The 25,875-nt window shown below is 41.6% G+C and overlaps 1 protein-coding gene across 3 annotated transcripts in view; it reads right to left on the bottom strand.

The window, feature by feature from the left end:
- Positions 1-13,183, bottom strand: part of SNX9 (sorting nexin 9) — a 64,525-nt gene extending 51,342 nt beyond the window's left edge. Inside the window, exon 1 of one of the 3 annotated variants that reach the window (XM_075146041.1) lies at positions 13,022-13,183. In XM_075146041.1, the coding sequence (XP_075002142.1) occupies positions 13,022-13,033 (12 nt within the window). In that variant the 5' untranslated portion in view covers positions 13,034-13,183. Of the gene's footprint in view, positions 1-2,436; positions 2,459-13,021 lie in introns of those variants that run through there. The other 2 variants (XM_075146039.1, XM_075146040.1) reach the window with 2 other exon arrangements.
- Positions 13,184-25,875: the final 12,692 nt, after the last annotated feature.

Here is a 25,875-nt window from a genome sequence, read left to right on the forward strand (position 1 = left end):
TTTAGTCTTCCCTGATTTTGTTTTATTCATCCTCTACAAGTTTTTTGGATGTGGGTTTGGTGGTTTTTGTTTAGTTGCATTTTGGGGGGAGCTTTTTTGGTTGGGTGGTTTTTTTTTTTCAGAATTGCTTTCCCCACCAGTATTGTCTTTAGAAACAAAATATTCATTCCACAGGGCAGTTCTAAGAGAACAAAATAGAAATAGCATTCCTGGGATACAGGTTGGCATCCCAGGATTAGAGAAATTGAGGAAGCAGAAAGAAAAGAATAAAGACAAAAACCTAGCTGCAAATAAATCAGTTCAGAAATTTTGATTACATCTGAAAGAATTCAAAATGAAACATTTAATCTAAAAAGTGGCAATACCCTGCAAACAAAAGGCAATTAACTTGAGATTATTTTTGCATCTTCTGTTCTGTACTGTTCGATCTTTTACAGAAATTTGCCCTACGATTACTGTCTAATGTCATCTTTGAGGTAGTTTACTACTTAGAACAACTGCAAGACATCTGACTTGTTATCAGCTGAAGAGTCAGCATTAAACCCCTAGCTGTAGGCAAGGCTCTAAATGACAGTTTAACCATTGTTTCATCTCACCATTCACAAACAGACTACTTAAGTTGCTATGTTTTAGTCAATGTGTCTTTGAAAAAAACTCTCAGCAAGTCAAAACTCCCACCGTTGATATTACCAAGGGTACTGTGAGAAACTGAAGAATTAAAACAACTAGTTCCCAAATAGCTTGGAAAACCAGGAAGAAAAATGCTTCAGAAACATAGGCAGGAGCCCCCCCCAACTCTTTCCCATCTCAGAGTACACTACCTTTCTTCTAACAGTGGCTATCGTTTAGATAGATTTAACCTTTCCCCCACCCTTTATCCTGAAACTCAAGCTCACCCAAAAGCCCATCTCAGAGTACACTACCTTTCTTCTAACAGTGGCTATCGTTTAGATAGATTTAACCTTTCCCCCACCCTTTATCCTGAAACTCAAGCTCACCCAAAAGCCAGTAAGTGCTCCAAGACTGAAGAGATTTTCACTGCAGCAGCTGCAACATCTGGGCTGTGATTTGACAAAAAAGTCTTCATTTTAGTCCCTCTATCACAACTGTGCTAGGCAAAGTGTACATTTGGGATAGTCTATGCAGAAATACCAAGTGGCTCTTCAAGTGCCTATGCCTCTCAGCCTGGAAAGACAGCTTCTGTCCTGCCTGCAGTAAAGAAATCTCTATGCATGTTTCTCTCACAGGCATTCCTAAGAGACAAGAAGCAAACAAAAAATGGAAGATGGAAGCATCAAAGGACACTAGGGACTCTGTCTTCTCAGACAGACTCCTACAGAAGCCTTATCTTAGGAATTCAAGAGATCATACATTATTCTAGAAACTGCCAGTTAAAGTGATAAAGATTTATTACAAAGAAGAAAAGACCCCAATGCTTATCTTTTGAACTAATACAGAGGAAATGGAGAAAATGTATAGTTGCTTGTATAGTGCTAGGCATCACCGTGTATGTGCTTAACATCATCTGCCTAGGAAAAAAACCTACTAGCCTGAAGAAACTGAACCATCCCTTCAAATTGGTTTTATACTATGATTTTATTAAACAATAAATAAAAATCAAAATTCATTTGTTTAATAAAAACCTCCCTTTAGTATTACATTTCTTTTCTAACACAATTGGTTTTTGCTTTCAGCAACATCAGAATTAAAACAAACTCATTCAAAAAGTGAAACTAAGTTCAATCAAGAACTCCACTTCTAGACTAAGAGGTCACAATATTCAGATATCATTACTCCAAGTTCGCTCACCAGCTGTAACTGCTGGATCCTCACATTACTCCACCAATTCACATTCACAGCAGGTCTCTCGACCTGCTGGCTCACTTTCTTCTGAGCAATTTTTCAACTTTAAAATAAGTTCAATAGCCTGCAGCTAGTCATTTGAAGTCAACACCACTGAATACAAGCACATTAGAAGCAAATTAAATACAGATAAAAAGCTAAGAAACAAGGACTTGCATCATTTCTTCCTGCTAATAAAACATGCTTGCAGACAGAGGAGACTCAGAACAGGGAACTCCTCTTCAGCCTCAGAAACTGCATGTGCCTACAATACTTCAGGCAGGTATTTAATTAAGTATTCACATTGGATTAAAAGGCCTACCTCGTATTGCAAGAAAATGGTTAACAAAGCACGAAGAGTTTCCAAAAAGCACAAAACACAAAAAGTTTGAAGCGTTTATAGGGTAAGGGACAGTAATGAAATACTCAATTCCCACCAACATGCATGTGGCTTAAACCACTGGCACTTTTAGAGTTAGAATAAAGGTTTAATAAGCTTATATTGAAACCAATTCTGTACGATGCGACTAGGCAAGTTTTCAAGCGTTAAAGACACTTGGAAATGTTTTCTGTAGTATTAAGACAATGACTTACTAGCTTCTTCAGCAACTCAGGCTTTCCTTCAGATCTTGGAAACAGATTAGCTCTTCATATCTACCACGCAGGACTTCACTGTCTTGCTGAAAGTAATTTTTTAGTGAGGAAAGACGACCTTAACTCTTCAGGCTAGTCCAGCTCATTTTTGGTTACATATCTTATTTTTGATTTCCAGAACATGAGCTTCTTTATAGCTGTCTACCTGTAAGCAAACATCAGCACACCCCAAAGCCCACTGAAACGCACTCCTGGCCAGCATTACAGGCAGCATGCACACTAAGAACTTCCATTCGAGTGAATTCCTACACATCGGTAGGCCCCTAGTTCTGCTCAAGCATCTAGGACTAAAAGTTATTGATGTAGTACGAGAACTAAAATGGTTATAAGACTAAGATCTCTTAAAAGTGTTAGAATGTAACAGACCTTAAAATCTTAAGGTATTAAAACAAATTATAGCTTCATTCCATGCAGTCACAAATCAGGTGGGTCGATAACCACCGCCACAGAGTACAAAAAAAGCAAAGAGGAACTGCGATATTTTCCAGGTTTACAACAGTGCTTACGGATTTTGAAGCCTGTGGATTATCTATAAGCAGCTCAGTAGTTTTAAAAAGCAGCATTCAGATTCTGATACTTTCAAAAGAACCATCATGCACCATTAAAAGAGGTGCTTGGTTACCTTTTGTGGTGTTCATCCAGACTTATTTATGGGGCACTGCCAAACCGAATAACAGAATCCCCATGCACCCAAGCAATAAAGAAGCAAGGGAAATTCAGTTGCAGAAATACATGCAAGACCCCCATGTGATTTAGACATGTTTCCAAATACTGACTCAGATACTCCTGTGAATCACATCTGAGCTTTCAGTTGGGTTAAGCACCTGAAGTTTTTTTCTTGTTTAAAACATTACTTATAAACCAGTTATCAGTTATTAACAATGTACTGCAAAACTTTTAACCATGAGTGAGGAGCTGCAATGATACCAGAAGACCTTTTTCAGAATCAATTTACTGCACTGCTCCAAGTGCCCAGGGTTCCCCATGTTTTCCTTTCTGGAAACCAACCTATTCCAGGTCCCCAAATAGACCGGGGATGAAACAATTTCAAATTTGAGAAGATTAATTCCAGTTACACCAGGACATAAACTGCAGCAAGTACAGCATGGGTTTGTATTTACGGATGTTAGGCAGGATGCATTTATCTCAAGCATGATTAAAATCTCTGCCTTGATTAATCATTACTGTGCCTCTGAAATCAAACTGCAACACTTGAAACTGTTTGCTGAACCAATATTTAACTGCGTTTCAGAAGTCTGCCGTGCCGAGTCCCCTGACGTTCGACCTGAAACTTCAGGGTGATCAGTATTGTACCCTCACAGTCCTGTCCCCAAAGAACAAATCCAGTAAGAGGTGAAGGTTTCAGAAAAAGCCTGCAGTGTTCACCAGAAAAATTGCCACATTGTGACCTACTCATTAAGACAGCTTGTAGTCCCACAATAGTGCTGCCTCTATGAGAGCAGAGATTAGAAAAAACAGTAATTATCCCAATAATTGGAGAGGCACAAAGTTTCACTAAGGTTATCTAATGAACTTCAAGCCTCTCCAGACTCACCACACTATTACAGGTTGTGCATTTCAATGTACCAGCTGTACAGGCCAGTCTAGAAGCAAATGAAGAACTAGCAAAAGCAAACTACCTGCATGTTAAAATGATGCTACTTCAAATAAAACTTGACCTGTAAAACACAGAATAGCTGCACTACTTTGAGATCCCAAACACTGGTAATATTAATAGGAAAACAAGTGCTCAATAGCATGCTAGCTGAAGACAGCTGGGAAGGAATCTAAAATGCAGCAGAACAGATCCACAATATGGAATTCTAAATTCTCTGTTACTTGAGTAACCCACATTAATCAACATGCTAATATTTTGGGATCTCTTAGTCCTTTTTAGAAACACTACTTTATGAAAGCCCAATAATTGAACCATTTCTATGTTTACTTTTATTTTATTAAGACAAGTGAGGAAACTACTATACCAACATAAATGTATCACCATTTTATCAGATGAAGCTTCTTTACTCTAGAAATGGCCAAAGTTCAGGTTTTATGGGTTCTAATGTACTCACGCCTACAGCTTTTCTGTTGACCGTGTAGAAAAGTACAAGACCCTGTAAAGTTACAAACCGGGCACGTTAACGGCAGCTCAAATAAGCAAAGCTCAGTCATTAGACCTAGCCAGAGAAGACCCAGCCCTTGAACTGGATGATAGTCACCTGCAGTTTAATGCAATGTGCACACTTACAGTGTTGCCCTATCCCACTTCAAGTCAAAAAAAAAAAAAAAGAAAGAAAAAAAAAGAAGAAAAAGAATGCCTGGACAGAAGCATTGGGGGGGGGGGGGGAGGGGAAGAGAGAATGAATGACAGAACTGGATTAAGTCATACAATATTTAAAGTTTCTCCTTTACAAGTCTTCGTCTTCCATTATCTAGGAATTGATTTAAAATGGACACCACACAAACTCTTCTTGTACCGGCAACCTTTACAGTGACAGAAAGCATCAAAGAAAAGAAAAGTTTAAACTGCTGCTTCCTTACAAATTACCACAAAATTTGGCAGCTTTACAGAATGCGACAGAGCTGTTGATATAAAAATTACAATGCAACAACCAGATACAAACTTCCAAGAATATAGTCTAGTTATTCTCAGCAAGAAAGATGCTTAATTTTGTATTCCATAAGCAACCATTTTCAGAAGACAAATACAGGGCTATTAAGGGAGGAAATTACAGTACTGCTGAAAGAACTGTGCTGTAACTAGGTAAGCACTAATTACATTATATTATTGTATGTTCTTGCAATATTCAATTACTGAATTAAATCTTAACCCCCCAAAAAGAATTAATGCAGTGGAAGAAATAAAACATTTGAGCTTAATTCTCAAATCTGATGAAGTTGTAGGACAAAATGAAGTGACTCATCAGTCATGGCCTTACTGCTGCAGAAAGATTAATCGTATAGGCTCTCCAAGGAACCCCACGAATTAAATTGGAACTAGCAGGAACAATAAGGGTAAGAGCCTTATATCAATCGTCTTTCTTTTGGAAACCACCCATATAACCATGACAAAGAAAAAAAAAAATCCTCATACAGAAGACGAAGCCAGTTTAAAGCTATCCTAAGAGAATTTTTATAGTTGTTCTTGAAAATTAGCCATTTTGTTGTATCAGCCAGGAAAACAAACACTTTGCTTGAATTAAACTAGAATCAAGAGGACAACTTATTTTTGCTCTGAATATTGAGAACTGCAGTCTCAAAAGGCTGGGAAAAGCAAAGCAAGTCCAAAACCTAGTGTGTATAAACAGAGATACCATATGAATACACAAAATAAAAGCACAACAGTTCCCTTGCCAAGGAGGAGCAGATGGCAACTCAGAGCAGAAGTCAGTAACACAACGATAAGTCATAAGAAAATGCCCATCAACCAGTTGTACCCCAGTCCCACTTTTTACAAGAGTGGGACTGAATGATTTCACCTGGGCAAGTCCCACCTGCTAAAACCCCAGGTCAGGCATGGCTGCCCATCCCCAGAAGCAGCTGTTTTGCTTGGACTCCCAAGGGACCTCCCTCAAGCTGCACTGCCTACCTTCCTACCACCCCCTTTTCCTTCCAGCCCCCTATTTTGCACATTGGAAACCCCTCCTGTACAGGGGCTTCCTTTAAGGGGCAAGGCCCGTGGAAGAGCTGCTCTAAAATACAGAAGGAAATTAGAGTTTTTACCAACAAAAAATACTGCTCACACGCACAGCGTCGCTGCTTTGACTTTACCCAGCACACTTACTATGAGCACGCACCCTCTTATTAGCAGTGCCCAGGAAGGCTCACGTGCCCTTCATACCATGCCACGTCCTCAACGTCCCCTCGCAACTACACAACAGCTGGATCAGCCTGCGGAAAGGCAGCTCCCTACAAGAAGAGTTGTCTCTCATGCCCTTCTCCTCTTACTGTGGGTCTCACAGAGGACTATCTATCAAAGTTAAATGATCCTGGTCTTAATTGCCTTTTTTTTTTTTTTTTGACAGAGGTTTCTTACCCATATGAAGCTCAAAGAGAAAGACTGCTTTGGAAAAAAACGATAAGGCTCAGAGCTTAAATTAAATTTTCCAGTAAGCAATATGCATATATTTTTTCTCTTCAGTAGAACTTAAATTTTGCTTATTGGACACGACTGCTTTGTTTTTTGAACTTTGTGTTACTTTGAAAGCTCCTTTCCAATCATAAATCGCTGAGAAAGCAGGAATACAACTAAAGAAAGTAGAAGAACAAGCTCTGATTTTTGCTCCTCTCAAAGAAGTTTAAAGTGAATTTGAATGACCTTGTAATTGTGAAACATGCTTTGAAACAGAAGAGGTTTAGCTTTAAATGCTGAACACTGCAATAGTTATCTACTTAAATAATTCCAGATATCTAAATGTTGATCTGTTCTACTGCAGTGCTGGTTGAAACAAATCACTCCCACTATTTTACAGTTTCTATTACCTGCTTTTGTAATGTTTTGCAAGACTCCTTCCAACACCATCAATGTTGCAATTGCTTGTAAATGTAATACAGGAGGGAACCTGTATATTTAAAACAGCAAGGTTCTCATATAATTTTCCCTTTGTAATTTCTGTAATCTCTGAAAATTGCCAGATATCCTAATCAAATAAGGAGATCTTTATAAACGGATGAATGTGTGGATATTCAATATTTAAGGAGCTTTTTGAAGACCTGAAAATCAGAGGTTCTAAAAGAGGAAGATAATTCACACAGGAAAACATTGAAAAAATGAAGTAAAATAAACTTTATTACAAAGCCACAGTTAACTGTAAAGACTTCTTGCTGAAATAATACTGATACATGGAGAAATTCTACCAGAGCGAAAATCTGAATCACTGAATCTATAAACCAGATGAAGCTTATGACATCTGATACCAGACTTCCTTCTCTTTAGCTACTGTAATCATGTTTTTAAACGACGACCTCTGGTAATGAGTCTCTGATGACTCAATGCCCAGGTGCTTAAAATAACTTTGAAAAACTGAGTCAGAGGAATCATTACCCAAGCATAGCATCATATAGAATCTCACCAGCTCTCCAGCTTCCCAGCACAGAAACAGGCTGGCAAATGAGAACCTTTGCACTAGTAATTGCTGCAATGTAACGTAACCCACTTATCACTGAACTTTTAAAAGATCGTAAGGTCAGACAGAAAGACAAAAGAACAGAAAACCTGTATCATAATAAAATAAGACTGTATTAGTTCTCGTGCTCATCCTAACATCTCACTTCATCACTACGTCAGGAATCTGCGGTAAATTTGCATTACCAAACATTTTCACCTTCTCTAGTCATCTTGTTGCCCCTTAAAAAAAACCAAAACACCAAACCAAAATAATCCAAAAAGTCCCAGGAAATATTTTCACACCTACTTAATTATAGCTTAAAAAAACAAACAACTTTTCATACGATTAAGACCATAAAACCAAAATTATTACTTCACCTAATTAGTTTTGTTCCATCACATCCTACATACATAAATCAACCGTGATCTCATTCTTTGTATTACATCTTGCTTTGCTGAATTTAAATAGTGGAACATGCTGAATGGATTATGCAGCGATCTGCATAGTAAAAGTTCATCCCAACTCACAAATGTATTAAGATTTATTAACCGAATATTCTCTTAAGATGCGATTTCCTAGAAAAGTCTGCTTTCAAAGTTATGACAATACAGAAGGCAGACTTGCAGAAGGCAAAGTTTGGGTATTTTGGAGGGTTTAGCACAGAGGGATGCTTGACTTCCCAGCTGCAAATCAGAACAAAGAATTGTTTCTGCCTGATTCATAATGCAAACATACGAACAGCTTCATGATGGTACAAAGGAAAATGTGAGACTTCTTTGGGGGAGCGTTACACTAGGAAGAGCAATAGAGAATCAAAAAGAAAGATGAAAGGAAGGATACACACTTAAGAAAAAGAATCTTTATTTGGGGTCTAATATGTTGTTATTTTTTCCTACCTGAAATTTTCATATATAAATCATGATCTTCCCTCACCACAACTACAAGAACCATGCTAAATTCAACTATATCTGATTAGTGACATTCACAAGAGAGAATCCAACACGGTTAGATGGACAAAAAAGGCTTGAACAACATTTCCATGTTTTAGAAGTATTGCTAAGCTATACCTTCTTTTATGAACAGAATATTCAGTCTAAGCTTTCATCTCAAGGGACTTCTTCCCCAAAAAAAGGCCCAGTCCTACAAACAGAACCAGATAAATGAGTTCTTAAAGTAGACAAACCATTGAACAATCAAGAACATAATGGTGGGATACAGGTGCCCCTAAGGTTACAAGAAAAACTTGTTGCTATTGACACTATGAGGGGGCTAACCTCATGAAGGTTATCAATACCTGCCTTGCTTGAAAGTAATGTCACCATCTTCAACAGCGTTAGTCCTATAAATCAGAGTTTATCAGCTTCTAGTTCCAATTTCAACTTTTAAATTAAAACCCTCACTACACGTTAGCAGCACGGGTTCCAGAAGAACTGTCTTGACCATCAGGGTGTACGTAACCTATCAACTTCTCTTAATATCATCATCTCCTTCTGAAATTAGGACTTCACAAATGGCAAAACATCAGTCTTTCCAAGAAAAGGACTTGCCTACATTTTAAAATAATAAATACCTCTAAAAATAGACTGAGGTAGGGAGCACGTTATTTAAAAGCCAGCATATCACTTCCTGACATTTCTAGCTCTCCCTATTCAATGAAACTCAATAACAAAAGAAACGGCATGAGTAAACCTGGGACTTGGCAATCTCTAGCGGGGAAATAAGAGGAAAGGCCAAAGAAGTCAAGAAGAAACAAACAGAAGAATGAGAATCTCATCTGCAGCTTTTGCAAGCAACTATCACAGAAACACATTTACAATATTGCATTTTCTTTGAGACTGAGTTTTGAAAAATTTTTAAGCTTTATTCTTCTAGGCTCAGGTACTTTTTGCCTTCTTTTGTATGCACAGTTAAAAATAAGGAATTGGTAAGCTCAACTCTGTTTCTGAAGGAGGCATCCAAAATAAAGTATCTGGCTTAATGCATCAGTTCTTAAACGTGGATATGAAATTGCCTACCTTGAAGTCAGGTTCAGTTAAATTACTGTAAAACTTTGGAAGTTAGCATCTCCTAAACAATCCTTTTTTTCATTTTGTTTTTTCACTTGCTTCAGTTTTTAGAGCATGTGACCTTGAGCCAGCCTTTAGGGAATCACAAAATCCACTGCCAAGTTACAGTAAGGATCTAGCCAACCAAAGAACTGCCACCAGAAGTCTCAGATCCTCCATTTCCCACTTATATTTCCACCCTTCACTCCCCTTTCCAACCCAACCTTTTGCATCAGCTCTGAGCAAACTTTCAGCTACGGTACCTCCCTAGAACTGGAGAAAATGGCCCCACTGTTTCCGTTCAGTTAATCTTTTGTTATTTCAGCAACATATAGTAGCTCAAAGACAGGCCTGACAAGTGTTGGAGTCAACTCCTGGGCCGTACAGACGGCACAGGATGAGGAGCAAGGAAGGAGAAGGCGCAATGGTGACTGCTAGCTCAGCTCACAGCATCAGACACAGCCTCCACAGCCTCCAGAGTACTTAGGGCCTGCAGCCACCCCGACCCGTTTCAACAAAAGACTCCCTACCAACTTGCCAGTTAACAAATATGCTAGAAAAGCATGGCTAAAGGCCTTTTTGCATGAAAACAGTAGTCTTTCCCCTAAAAGCTTTTATTATTTCAGTAAGAAATGCGGCGAGTTTGAATGCTACTGGGAAGAGCCAGCAGCTTACGCGACTGTAGACCACGTCTTCACATTGGAAAACTCTAGGAACTTAATTGCTGTGGTTTATCAAAGTGGGAGGCAAGAAAACTGTCCAGGGTTTACAAGCTAGCTGTGGAAGAAATCCCCATTTCCCCCCTCCAGCCCCCAGGAAACCTAACACTTTGATACAAGCATTTGTAAATCTTGTAGACAAAAGGATAAAACTGGAAAGAGATGCTGGGCAAATTTAGATTCAAAATAAAGACACATCAACAGCAAGAGAGTTGATAGTGGGGGGGGGGGGAGGGGGGGGGGAGAAAAAAGACACACTGGATTTTTCCATCACTGAAAACGTTCAAATCAAGACCAAATTTTCCTGAGCCCTCCTCAGAAAGGATATTCTAGTTTAAACAGGAATTAATTCAGGAAGCACTAATAGCCCATGCAGCCCAGGCCAGGCCTGACTGTCAGTCGCCCCTACCAGCTATATAGGATTTGACACCATTAAAGTTTGAGAAATTCACACTCAAACTAATATATGACTAATTATAGTTTAGTTTTGTTAACATTTTCGCATACAATACAAATACACTTTGCATATCTCTTTTAAAAATAGGCTATTTTGGAAGGAGCACAAGCAGAAGGTGATAAGTTTGTTTACAATTTAAAAAACAAAATTTACTTTCTAATTGAAATGGTGACTGGTTAGTTGGCCAAGCTCCTAAAAACTGTTTCTTGAGCCAGTTACTCCCTTACACTGTTAAAAAAATGTATCCTTTTCTATAGCTGACATTTGCACAAGTTTAACAAATTAAAATCCAAAACAGGGTAATTCACAGAGAGGCACTTATCTCCCGGGTGAAGCTCACAGAAAATAAAGTAAGCTTCTCAGTACTGCTCTCAGTCACCAGCATATCAAAATAATAACAATAAAATATCAAGTCTTTACTGACTATCACTTCCCAATTTTAACCTTCAAGTTAAAGTAAATTACCATAACTTGCAATATGTAGAATGAAATAACTTGCACCACCTGCTTTTAAGCCAGTCCTGGTTAGGAAGTTAGAAATTACACACCCTTCAGTCTGAGGCCATAATGACTCCAAAAAATTATTTCAAGAAAAGCAAAGTGAAAGTTTCCAAATGTATGAATAAAACGGCTTCATGTGTTTGGCACAGAACACAGGGTTCTATGAGGATACTGCACCTCAAAGTGAAGAGAGAAGCAGTAAACTGTTTTAGTACGGTATCTGCTTGGCATACATAGTGTATTATGTAATATATGCGTCCACAGAAGTAATGTTCTTTTTCTTGCTACCTACAATAGTTAGGGTGATTACATATTATTCAGACACACATCCCACAAATCAGTGGAAACCACCAATATTAAAACTGAGTTCATCAACAATATTCTAAAACCTCAACAGAACATAAATTTTACTATATTAGTACTTCTTAAACTGCCTAAGTGATTTTGAAGCCTAAAACCAACTTCTCTGTGCTTCTGAAAAAGTCTACTAAAACATGAGTAACCGTCAACTTACATGGTTACAGAAACAGCTGCTTATACATTAAATTTGACACATTCAAGATGCAGAATTTCTCCAGTACTGAGAAGCGCAACACAAATACTGCACTGCACTGTATGAGTACTGCCTCAGCAAAAGGAAGTTTTTAAACTGCTGGCCAAGTTTATGGAATCAGGTGACTCAAAGTATTACTTCAAATACCAAAGAAGCCTTCTGCGATCTTTAGACAACTTACAGATGACATTTACTGGTGGATGTTAACTCACATCCACACAAGCAGAGATGCTTTCTTTCATCAACTAATATAGTAAATAAATATTGTTAATTTAGAAAGAGGCCAGTTTCAGATAGGATGGGCTAATTTTGACCGCTGCATTAATAGCAGATACTGTTGAAGAACTGAAAAAAATAATTTCACTTCCTGGTTTTTTTTTTTTTTGGTGGTAAAATCAGACCCTACTATTAACAGGTCGCGCACTGCAGACCCTGGGCTCCCACAAGGGACGCAGCACAGCTATCCCCGCTCAAGGGGGTCTGCATCGGCTGCCCTGACGCGACGGGGTGGCCAAGGGGTGGATGGGGGGAGGCAGCCGGGACGCCCCGTCCCCAGCCCCGCGGGGCAGCCGGGACACCCCGTCCCGGCGCAGGGCGGCAGGGCCCGCCGGCGGCTGAGGCCTTTCCCCACCACCGCCGCGGACTGCCGGCCAGCGCCGATTCGCAAGGCACGGTGGAAGCGGGGCAGGGGCGCCCGGGCTGCAGGAGCAGCAGCCCTCGCCCTCCGGCGGCTTTTCGGCCCTACAGTCGCTGAGGGTCAGAGGGCGGCTGAGCGCGGAGGGGAGGTGGCGGGAAACTCCCCTTCCCCGGAGTTGGCGCTGCCCCGCCGAGCCCTCCGCGCCGCTCGGAGGGGCCGGGCAGCGGCGGCGAGGCCTGAGCGGGCGGCCCCCTCCTCCCCTCCCTCCTTCCTTCCCTCCCTCCCGCGGCCGGCGGCGAGGGGCAGGCCCCGGGGAGGGAACTCGCTCCCCTGACCCCCGAAACGCAGCCCGTCCCCCGCGGGGCCTCCCCCCCCCGCCCGCCGCCGAGAGGGGCTGCTGCCCGCCGAGCCCCGCCGCGGGGCCTGCTTGGCGGCCGGGGACTCGGTGCAGGGGGCGCCCCGGAGCCGCCTCACGACCCCCCGGGCCGTGCCAGGGGCTGCTCACCTTGGTGGCCATGGCGCTGCCGGTGCGGGCTGGGCTGCCGGTCTCCCCTCCCCGGGCCGCGGCTGCTCGGTCGGTGCGTCCGGCCCGCCCGCCGCCGCTGGGCCGCGCAGGCGGCTCCTCCTCAGCGTCCCCCAGTCGCCGCCGCCGCCGCCGCCTGGGGGCCGTTGGGCGGCTCAGCAGCAAGCCCCGGCGCTGGGCAGGCGGGGGCTGATGTAGCCGCACGGCGGTGCCCCCTCCCCACACCCCTTGCACGCCCCCGCCCCGGCCGCCCCTTCCCCCGGCACGGCACGGCTGGGCTAGGCACGGCACCCGGGAGCGGTGGCGGGGCTGTTTGTCCCCAGCCTCTCCCTCAGCGCGGGAGGGAGGGACCCGCGGCGCGGCGGGGAGCCCCGGGGGAGCCGCCCCGGCCGGTTCCCGGGGTGCGGGCGGGGGCGGACGTGCCCCGGTGGCCGCCGTATTGGGACCGGCCCCCCACCCCCGGTGCCTTCAGTGCCTTCGCTTTGTAGTCAGCGTTTGCCCTTAAATTCCCGTGTCTGGAGCGGGGCCGCCCCGGCACGGCGGGGAGCCGGGCTCCCTGCCCGCCTCGGGGAGAGGGCCCGCAGAAAGACATTATCTATCCCTCGGTTGCTTTCGGACAGAAATTTCGGAGCAACTGTATAGCAAGGAAAGCAAATTTTCCTCGGCCAGGCTCCCTCTGCAGCTGTTAGTGGGACGAGTGTCGTCTCTGACCTGTTTCAGCCGGGCCTCGGTGTGTGGCAGTTACTAGCAGCAGAAAATAACATCAAGGAGCTGGTCAGGGTTGGTAGCGTTTCTGCCAGGCGCTCCGCAACCGTCTCACAAAAACTAACTGTGACCCCACTTGATTGCCAGCCTGCAGGAGAGATGTGATGGCAGGCTAAAATGAAGGGAATGGGAAAATCCAGCAGCAGTGATCACGCAAGGTACTGCACCGTCCGAAAAGCCCAAGTTCTCACCTGTATATGTATAGTGGTTGGCCTGGAATTGGGAGACGTTTCCTTGCTGTAAAAGCAAATACCTGGTGTAATTGTCAGGGCTGCCAAGGAGAATCCCAAGAGGCAGGTAGGCTGTTGGGGAGCTGCATAACTCTTTACATCTGCATTTCCTTGTCCATAGAAGTTACAAGCCTCTCTTCTGCTATTGGTGTAGTTTCTCAGTGAGACAGCTTTATTAAAAGATAAAAATGTGTCCAAAGGTTTTTTCAAGTTGGAGAAAAAAATTCCTTTTCAGAAGGACAAGTGAAATAGTTTCTATGGAGAGTGAGGATGAGGAATGAAGAGGAAGCTGGCTGTTCCATCACCACTACTTTTCAAATGGTTGAACTGATTAATTCGAGAAGTTTTCAAACTCCATTACTGCAGTTTTTAACTTTTTCAGAATTCAATTAAATACAATTATTCCAACTTTTTATTCTTTATAACAGCAGTATCTAAAGTGGAACCTTTGTGTGTGGTCCACAAATGACCCTTTATGATACCACTTTTAAGTTAAGCTATTGTATTAAGGATCAGTTTTGCCGTGTGATCCCTCCCAGACTGGTACTTCATCCACCTTAGTAGCAAAACTCTCTGAAGCCAGCTTCAACTTTGTACTAAGGGACCCTGTTCTTCCACCTTCTTGCTAACAATCTTTCCAGTGTACGTTTTCATCTGGTGATCTAGTGAGGATTTTAGTTGACCTTGGATCGGGTTTGGTGGAGATTGTCCCCCCTCCACCCCCATGCTATGTAGCAAACAGTCCAGCAAGAGCCTGGCTGAGTCACGGGAAGAAGGGTGGGAAAAGGGGCTTCCAAGCTTGGGTAGAAAACAGCCTCTTTGCTTCCCACAGGAAATGGGGATTTATCTGTAGCTGGAAAGAATGATTGTGCACTACAGATAAATTTTGTCACTGGCATTTTTAGAGCCAGAAAAGAGGAGCTTCTGGGTAAAAGAGCAGAACTTACTAATTCTGCTTGGATTTATGCCTCCTTCATATGAAGTACCAGCTGTTAGGATAGCAATCCTAGACAAAAGTAACATGTTATGTTTGCCACAGGTTAAAGGAAGCATAACTATGTCCACACTGCCAGGAAGGAAGAAGGGGCCTGGGACTGATTTCTGTCCCTGGGGCGAATTAGCAGTAACTCACTCATGTCCATATTGCTTAGGATTAGCTCCCAATACAGCAAACTTTTCTGGCCGACAGATAGTCAGAGTGGTTTAAAAGCAAGTTAGCTAAGTAGTTAATAGTTAAGCAATGTGGATGTTTATGGATCTTGTGCTCAAGGTAACTCCCTGGCCGTCCATCCTGTAAGTTGGCCAGACCTGATGTGGAGAAGGGTTAAGGACCAGTTCTCAGAGGTGTAAGGTACGGCAGCAGGCTCTGGGGCCAAGAAAGACTGGTATATAGTTGAGGAAACCTTGAATCTTACGGTAGAGGTCTGAAGTCAAGAGACCCAGTGTTGTCTTGTTTAGGGATCCCCAACTGATAGGTATGTGAATCACCCTCTTCACCAGATGCTATGTTTTGATATGTGATTTATAATAAAGTTGTGGCTTTTGTATAAGCTTGAGTCTGTGTCATTCTTTACCTGCAGTCAGAACAACTGCCAGAAAAGCTTAGTCTACAGCTGCTAACCAGTATACTTTAACAGAGGGCTGCTTGCCATCTGGGGAATGAAAACAAAGTCATGATTTATTCAGCCTCTCTATATGCTTAAAATCTCCAATTTATAGTTTTCCACTGTGAGGTACTCCTAAAAATAAATCTTGCTTGACCAGTTTGACAGATGAAGGAAATGTTAACATTACTTTCAGAGTGAGAGAATGTTATGGGAAAATTATTTTTGATGAGTTCTTTCCAATACTATTTGTGATTAATTGCCATTAATTCTTGCATTAACAAAGATATTCTTAGGAATCACTTTGGATTGCAAATAAACATCTCTTCTCAGCTGCAAGCTTTATTATTGCTTAACACAAAGGGCCAAATACGAACAAATTGCTAATGAAATCACCTAAAATTTCTAAAACTTTCTAAACTAGTTAATTTTCTGCTACCAAGCTGAGTCCTAGTTAATTAAGACTAAATGTTTGTTTAGCACTAGACATATAAGAAATCTCAGTGGCTTCAGCGGGGTTGTTTATACTTAAGCATTTGGTAGGTTGGAAGTCGAGTGCTCTGTGTGGAGCCTAGCAATTTCAAACACAGTTGGCTCATTTATTCACCTTGTACTAAAGCCCCAATGCATTCAATAATAGTTAAGTATCTCCACCTCAGAAAAAAAAACAACAGAAGAAAATCCCTTACCGAGCACATAAGTGACTTTCATGGAAAGTCAGTGACCTTGTATGTTCTGACTTACGCAAGCTTGGTGGGGAATGATAAAGAAAAAATAAGGTTATTCAGATAACCTTCAAGCTGAAAACCATCTGGAGAAAGAACTATGGTTTGTGTTTCTAAGCTACTGTCCTCAGGAGCTCCTTGAGGTGGTGCACCTTGGATTTCTCCCTGCTAGCAGACTGTGCACTTAGCATTACCTAGGTGGTGCACGGGGGTGGCTCCAAGAAGGACAGTTGGCCCAGAGGCATTTACCACAGCTGTGGAGGAATTTTGAGGAGCAATTATCTTCAGTGGCAACAACTTTGCAAATGGAGCAGCCTGTCAAATACATGTATTTCCACAGTCTTTGCAGGAGGCGTGCTGAGAGTATATTGTTCTAGGTCTTTATTTGTTTTATAAAGTGTTTTATAAAGTAAGATGTATAAAGTAAGAAGAGATCTATCTTTTTTCTTGGTTGAGAGGCTATCAATGTGGTGTGTATGATAACATCAGTTCCACACTACATGCTTTTAGCTCAAACTACGTTCATCAGGAAAGCCTAACAATGACTAGGGTGTAATTACAAAAACATTTCAAACTTTTCTCACTCCTTTTAATTGTCATGTTTACCTTAATCACCTGATACAGCTCTTGTTTTAAGAAGGGGTAGAGTTTTCACATTTCCAAAGCCTTAAAATGAACTGTTTAAGCAATGGCTTAGTTTACAAATCAAAAGTAGCAATAGCGTAGTCTTCATCTTCAGAAGTCATAGCCGCATAGCTTCACCTACCTCTCCCCAAGAGGTTCTCTGGGTGTCATCGTGTTTCCTCTCAGCTGACCAGTGTTTCTGTTTCAGAGTTGGGTTAACACCATTTCTTTGGTGTTTCTGAGAAGTTTGCCAGAGAGCAATATAGATAGATAAAATATTGCTTCCTCCTATCTCCTGTCTCCTCCCCTCCCCCAAAATTGGAGAGAAAACAATAGGAGCTGCCACATCCATGAAACCTGATGTTTTCTGCACAGAGCAACAGGGGAGCAGCTGCTGAATCCCATTTGTGCATCGCTCTGTACAAAGTGGCATCATTTGCAAATCCTATCTGAAAAATACATTTAATGAAACATGTTCTGAGAAAAAAATACCATTATTTTCCTTTATTGTATGTTGGGAGTCTTTGGCCAAAGAACTCTTGAACTCTTGAATCATATGGTATTTGCACCAAAGCACTATAGCCTCTCACTTAGCCAGAGCTTTACGTGGCAGTTTAAAATGGTGCTTAAGAGATTAGACACACTTTTCAATCTTATTCTGCACCTGGCGCTGGAAGATTGCTATCAAACCAGTAAGGCAGCAGTCTTGAAATACAGTAAGATGTTAGGTCAAGAATTCCCTAGTTCATAAAAGTTGCTTTAGAAAAATGGACCCAAAATTGCACCCAAATTCCTCTGAGTTTTTCAGTCTCAGAATTTGTCTCTGAATAAGCAGTTCTGAGAAAAACTGTGCTACATGCATTTGCCTTAAGGGTTTTGTCTCCTCAGAGCTGGTATCGAACGCCATTATTATCTGAACTGTGGCGTACTATGTGGGCCTTTTTCAAGGTAAGTTCTGATTTGACATAGTTACATTTTTAATAAATACACAGTTAAGATTGGTTTTGTGTTGTGTATGAATATGCTGTTTTCTTTACACTGGGGGAAAAGTGCAATGCTATGCTATGCTAAATCCTGGGCTCTGAGGGTGTTGCATTTTTTTTAACACATATTGGTGAAGCTACAGAAGGCTGCAGGACTAACCTGAGAGATTTGAGCCCTCTTGCTCCGGTCTCCAAGCTTCTATGGAGGAGAGCGGTGGCACTCTATGACTCTGCCAGTGTAGCACCAGGCTGCACTTTTCAAGACAGCTTAATGAAAGTAGGAGCAAATCTTCGGGCACTTGGTATATATTGCATTTACATCCAAATTAATAGCATGGTCAGTATCAAACCATCATAAGGCACACTTTGCTCTGCATTATGATAGTGATCATGCAAAGCTGCAGACCCTATGGATAAATGCTGTTTGTCGTGAGTGTATGCTTTTTACTGTAAGTAAGTAAACTAATTTAGGTGCTTTCCTTTACAGAAATAAGAATTATTGTTTTACTGACCTGACCAACATGGATCTCGAATGTGTGGTATCCCTGGTTTAATGTTTGCTCTCCGGCATTCCAGGATGCAGCATTCACTCACACTTTTTTCCCCATGACACAGACAGATGTTTTGGAGTAATGTGATTCTGAGTTTTCAAACTGCTTGTGTTTTTCCAATTCTAACAGATTTATTACTTCATTAAATTTTTTTGTGTTTTCATCATGGAAATTTGGGAGATTTCGGGGTCTCTAGCTGACTCTGTTTCCATACACAAGAAATGCACTCTTGTGGCATTTATATGGTGAGATCACCAAAAGACTGAACTGGGCCTTGGTGTCCTTTACCCCTTAAATCTTGTTTTAAGTCACTGTTTCCTTTAGAAATAATTGACAATGAAATTACTTCATAGAAAGAAGCTGCTGATGAGCAGCCCCCCAGCATTTGTGAGACCATCTTTAGCGAACGCAGGTGAAGGGGAAGATAACTGCTCCAAAGCAAATGCCAAGCAATATTAATTTCCAGTAGCTATTGTTCATCTGCATTTTCTCTAGTAGGATTAAGGTGTCCTGCAGCTAGAGGAAGAGTTATGAAGCCTCTTTCTAGAGCACATATATTTCTCTTGTGTCAACCCATGTTAGATCTCCAGTGCGTAAACTGTCTTCTAGCCCAGACAAGCCCCAAAAGGAATTAAAAAAAGGGAGAAAGTAAAAACTTCTGTGAATTTCATTATACTATCACTAGGTGTACTCCTATGATGTAGTTTTTCCTGTCTCGAGGAAGGAGCTCAGAATCTTGAGGACCCTTTTTACCCTACTTTTTGTGATGTGTTCTTGCACATTATAGCCAATAAAGACCATGCTATCCTAGTAAAGACATAATAATGTACAGCAGATGAAAAAGCAAATCCTGTGGCTAGCTGATGGGCTACAAAAGACGCTTTGTAGGCTGCATACCTTGCATTGCTGCTGAGGAAATTATGCGACTGTGGGCAGGTCAGGAAATTTCAAGTATCTACGAAATTGTTTGTAATCACTGCCTCAGATTAGATTTTGCAAAAAAGCATTTTTCTTTGGTTGCAGGGCACAGGACCAGTCATTAGTAGGAGTATTAAATAGTTGGCCGTTCCAAGATGCTTTATAGGAGTAGGTATTCAAATATTTTTGAAAAATCCACTATTACTACCAAGACCAATAAGTCTACTCAAGCATTTAATTTATTACCAGTGCTAAAATAAAAATCATACCTTAGGGATTTAAGTGCTTCATATCTTTCTGCCTGTGAGTATTAAGATGTTCAAACTAGCTGACGCTTCTTTTCTTCAAATTACCAGAAGCAGCCTTAGAGGTAGCTCTAGCTACCCTGGAAAGGCAGATGTCCAAAAATCTACAAATATTTCCTGGAAATCTGACTCTTACACTGAGGTTAAAGAGAGGAGACAGAGGGGAGTAAATTCTGCAGCTCCCTTTTCCAGAGTACAGATTTTCTTATTTTTTGGTAGGGGTAAAATTGGAAGCTTGCTTCGATGAGGAGCTCTAAACGCATTCTGTAAATTGGGAGTTCCCCTTTAAGTTTACAGAATATTCTTGTCCAAACTGTTTGAACTGAAAGGGGACATAGCAGATGCAGCACTCAGTCATGTGCCCTGCTTGTGGTTAGCCACACAAAGCCAATTTTTTTCAGATGTTAAGCTCTACTACTCTTTTTTTTCTTTTTTTTTTTTTTTAAGAAGAAAGACTGAACACAGCTGCTCTTGACATCAAAAAACAGTCACTGAAGAAATAAAAAAGCACTATGCTATCCACCTAACAGCTGACATTTAAAGTTAATCACAGTGAGTTTACCTAAGAAATGCTGAGGACAAAAAAAGGACCTGCTGTACCACAAAGTATCTTTTCTCATTTGCTTGAACCTCACCTATGTATTTTTCCAGCATATCACATCATTCAGTTTGTCTCTGGTAATGTGTTTACCTGAAAGGTGTTCTTTATCAGGAGCTTGCTGGCGTTTGCCTGTCATTGCTACATCAGTCCAAGGTTTCTACAAGAATAAAATACTGCTGCTACAGATAATGTTGTCACAGAAGAGTTAAATTGAAAGGATACCCCTTTAAAGTTATGATAACAAATGGAAGAGGAAATAATGTGACTGTAATATGACACTAAAAAAAAAAACCAACACAAAATCCCTTAAGCACTGCAGTGAGCCACAAAACCTATCAATGTTTCTAATTTTGTTTTGTGAATCTTCTATTTCCAAGCTTTGTTTTCCACCATAAGCATGCAGCATCCACCCTTTTTTTTTTCCCATGGTTCAAAGAGATGTTTTGGAGCACTATGACTGCAAGCTCTCTACCTGCCTGTTCTCCTTCCAATTCTCAATTTAACACTTCACTACATTTTTTTTGTCTATGTTTTTATGAAGGCATTTTGGGAGCTTCGGGCTAAAGGAATTTATTTGGTAATTTAATTCCCAGGTAGCATGAAAAGTTTTCCCCATAATATTACTTTAGTAGTTGGGTTGGTTGCAAACGTGATCATTACTGTGCATGATTTTTCTCCCTGCAAGCATCCTGATTGATTTTCCCAGAATATGAATTTAATTCTGGATATGCTACCAGAAATATTTCTAAGTCCCCTGAACATCTCCTCTGCAGCTGCCTTCGCACTCCTCATGGGTGAGGCTCCCCCAGCCATCCCAACCGCCCCATGGCACCCTGTTCTGCTGCTGCTGCTGGGGAGGATGCTGGGGTGTAAGGTAGGGCTGTACTATACCTTTATAGCTTTATCACGGTATGGTGGCAGTCCCTGTCCATCCTGATTACGATCTGCCCTACAGTGTGAAGGACTGTAACCACACTGAACATTTTGCCCGCGTTTCCAATGGCTAGAGTATCTGTCGTGCTTCCTAACCAGCTCCTTCTTTGACTCGCAGGGCAAGTTTGAAGCTTTGATTCAACGTCAGACTCAGAGGTTTCTTTTCCCTTGAATGTTTAACAACAGTCAAATTGAAGAGAAGAGTTTCCTAGCACTTCTTCAGGCACGCAGTGTCTCTGCGGAGGCAAGCCCTTGGCACCGCAGACCACCCCGAGTCGGCGATGCAGTTGCAACACAGGTAAAAATCAGGGCCTTCCCTTGCCCTAGTCCCTACCCTGGGTTTCTAACATGCCAAGCTCTTTTCCCCAACACACAGGAACCCACCTTTGATTGCATCCTCCAGGCCACTTCTTCCACTGCTAACCTCTTCACCGCTCCCCAGCAGTCCCCAACCAAACCTTGCTGAGCTTTGGCTTTGACCCCAGCTGGCAACAACCATTTGGGTTTTTTTCTCAGGCTACAGCTGCTCAGAAGCTTCCTTGCACATAAGCAGTTATAATTGCAGAGTTCTCCTCAAGGACAGATGATTTATAGACTTAAACTCTCCAGCCTCTCAGTCGCACGATTTGGGAGAGGATGGAGAACAGGCAGAGAGGAATTTCTGCAAAAAGGTTGTTCACCCTGAAGTTAAGGGTCGTTCCCTGGCCCAGACAAATCCATTCACATGTATCCTATCGCCCAATGCGATAGACAGATGTGCTTCCTTCAAACAAAGAGCTCCTTTAACTCAGCCATCGGAGTACCCTGATCTGATCCAGCAGGGATGTCTGCCGTCCATGGAGATGCCGTTATTCCCTTCGCACCAGCTGACTGCCTGGAAACGTCTCTGTGGCCAAATCTGCAGCGGTTTCCCCTGCAGCAATCGCTGCTGGCTCACCATCCTCAGTCAAATGCCTCTGGCTGCGTTACAGCCTCAGATTTTGTATTCTGGAGTAATTTTCTCTCATTTCTTTTTCTGTAAGATGTAAAGTCCTCCTTATGAGTGTTTTGTCTGAAGAGAAATCTTGACTTCTATTATGTTTAATTACGGGGGATGTGAGAAGGGACACTTCAGGCTATTTTCAACTGCATTCCTCTGAAAAAATGCCTCCTTCAGATATCCCCATTAACCAGCAGGTTTTGCTTCAAGTGTCTTTCCAAAATAACTAACCCTGATAGCTGTTATTCCTGCCAGTTGGCTTCTGGGACATGAATGCCAACAGACAGTTCAGAGTAACCTAATAGCATTTATTATTTTTCCTACCTGCTTAGCAGAGTCCAGGTTTCACAATGTCAAAATAATTCGAATGTTACCGTCCTATGGAAAAGTTAAACCAGCAGATTCTGCTGTGGGCTTTCAGTAAGCCAGTCAAGAGAGGAGATGGGGCGCAGCGTTGTTTTAAAGCATCAGTAGATGAATTGCTATGCAATGAAAGTCTGTGTTGGCTCAGTGACAACCTGAATCAGCAGAGGGCTGGGGCTTGGCAGGGATGCTGCTGCCGCTGCTGCCGCTGCTGCACTTTGCTCTCTAAGGCTTCTTCTCTGCTGCCAGTGGCAGAAACGCACAGGGAAGTGCCCTGGCTGCATTAGGGGCTGAAGGTCATTTTGAAATAAAGGTTGAAAGTGTAGTATCTTTTCTGTATGCTGATGTCAGCTTTGCATTCCTGTACCACAATTTGGCCATTCTCAATATACGTCTTAAGCAGAAAGTTGTCTCCATTGATAAAGGATGTCACAGTGTAGGTGTGTTCCTGTTTAATTCAAATCGGTGTCTTATTGGTCAAGCAAGAAGCAAACCATTTATTTTACTGTGCAATCCTTATGGCAGAAGAGCTCATGGAGTTCCCCATAACTTCAGCAGAAGTGCTCCCAGCAACGGTTACTAATTCTCCTTTCTGATCCCACATAGTCACCAAATATGTGGAACTGGATGACTGTTATTGCCCTGAACATCAATCCATGCAGAATATACCTGTGCTGATACCAACAAAGCAGAACCAAGCCTCTACAGTACTCCTTTTATCACTGGAGATCCCAGAGGTTTGCCAGTCTTCTGTGACTGCCTGTACTGGTAGGTTAAATGCAATCATTTACACTGGTAAACCATCAGATTGTTCCCTGGCTCCATTTTGGCCCAAGCTAACTAGTGCTCTGCTAAACTACTCATGGGGATAGTTTGGGAATGATAATGTTACCGAGACTGTTCCCAATAAGCAGTTTGAGGCAGCCACGCTGTTGTGGAGGCTGAGTTTACCAGCACGGACGTGAGCTATGCCAATGCCAATCAGCCACAGTGTCTGAGAACATTCCCACGCACACTTGATTTACTAGGATAAATTATACTAGCGTATACAGCCTATAATACCAGACATCCTGGCTGTGAAAACTCAGCAATAAGCCTGGGTTTAGATGAGGAGTAGAATAAAGAGCTTGAATAGTCCCTGAGATTTGCAAGAGTATAGGTGAAACCACTTGCATCTTAGATGCATTCCTATTCAACTAACCACATTCTGACTACCAGAAATTCCTCCAGATAATGCTAATTAATAAAGAGCTACTCCCTATCTTCCTCCATTACTATTTTTATTTGGGAAGCCATATTGCTTATTGCGCAACCCTGCTTTCTTTCACAAGGAAGGTGGCTGTTCTCTATTACTGGGCAAAACTAATTCTTCTCAACGTGAATTGTCTCCAAAACCTTTGAAAGTAGAATTTCAGAATACATTTTATTTCATCAATGTTGAATTTACTGACTCTGAATTTCATCAGATATCCACTTTGGTTTTGGGATTATGATAGCAGGAGCTTCTATTTTGCCATATACATTCTCTGATGGATATCCTTCCATCAGCTCCCCACTTACCCACCACCTCATTTTCTCAGGAAGACATTCCTAGCCATTCCACTCTCTTCATATGGCTGTTTTTCCCCAAGTCCCCGGTTGCTTTATTGCCCTTCTCTGTACTCCTCCCAGCTTTATAGCCTGCTGCCTAGCACACTATGAACGTGGCCAACAGAGAGATAAAGCCTTCCCTGAGTTATGTAAGATTGCAATACTCCTTGATTATTCACCATTGCATTCCTTATGCATCCCAATATCTTGTAAGTGCGTACCTTAAATTCAGCTTCCATATCTCTAGCTATTTAGGCCAGTCCTTGCTTGACTGAGGACCACATCGGGGTAAAAACCTTAGCAGAAGAGCTGGAATCAGGTTTTATGTCGAGCAGTAGAGAGGGAATAAGTGAGATTTGTCTAGCGTGTAATCTTCTGTGTAGTTTGAAAGACAAAACTTAAGTGGGTGCTTATTCTATGGTTCTGATAGGGTAATTAACTTGGAAATTAGTGTGTATAAACATGCAGAATACTTTTGGATTGGGTGGAGATGCTTGCTTCAAATGAAAGACTTCAGATTTATGAACTGATTGATATAACCGATAGGAACAAAGTGTGGAAACAAACAACATGATTTAGGGTTTCTCAAAACCAAGACCGACACAGTACTTGAATTGTCAAAGTGAACTTGTCTCCTACAAAATGTCCTAGGCTAGAAAGCTAAAAAGAAATACGTACTAGCAGCTCTGCTTCCATAATAATTCAGAATTGCTGTTTGAACTGCTGTGTATTTATTGTCGAACACATAGTTCAGTAGAAAACAGTGTACTTGCCAAAGCCTATGCAAAAAGCTGGAAAATTATTTTGTGAAGATATCCTGCTTTGTAATAAATTACAAAGGAATAAATTTGTATTAAATTACAAAGCAATACAGTTGTATTAAATTACAAAGGAATGCTAATTGTCACATTTTGATTACAAAGCTTGACTTGGATAAACTAACACATGAAATAACTTAAAATAGATTTTCAGTCATTTCTTTGGTGAACTGAGCTTTGAGACCTGCATAATTGAGTAGGGAAAACCTGAAAAGCTGATGCATAATTTGTTTTAACTACGATGAGTTTCATAAATTTGCAGAACCAGTTTTTAGAAGATGTTGGTTTTTTGGGGTTGTTTTTTTTTTTGATAAGCTTAAAAATACTGACACTAAGTTCTGCTAAACAAACAATGATATCTCTGACATTGACGTGGTGTTTTTGTAAGAAAATGTCTCTGCTTATAAGATTTTGGAGACTTCTCAGCCTCAAATCCCTTATAAACCGAGAAATTGTCCCTAACACACTTTCAAAACCCATTCTTAGCTGAAATCTTTGAATCTGTGAGTACTGCTGCTGGATTTACATTTTTAAAAGCTACTCCACTGACAGAAATGGACAGGAAAACTTAATATGCAATTACTTAGATATAGGGGAGAATAATGTAGTAGAGCAATAAAGGAAATCTTACTATTCAGGCTACCAAAATAAACAGGGTAGTAATAATGTTTAGTGAAAAGGGGAGGAAGTCATAGTTCAGAAACAAGCAGGTAATATGCCTTTCGGGTAACAGAAGGATAAGTCACAGCCTAATGGGAAAGGAAGAAAATGTTGATTCTTTACTATAAAACTTGGCATTTTGTCTTTGTTAAACAATGTGCTTATACTCCCATAGCATAGCATTTCC

Source organism: Calonectris borealis, chromosome 3 (assembly GCF_964195595.1).
Source record: "Calonectris borealis chromosome 3, bCalBor7.hap1.2, whole genome shotgun sequence".
In the NCBI taxonomy this organism is placed as follows: Eukaryota; Metazoa; Chordata; class Aves; order Procellariiformes; family Procellariidae; genus Calonectris; species Calonectris borealis.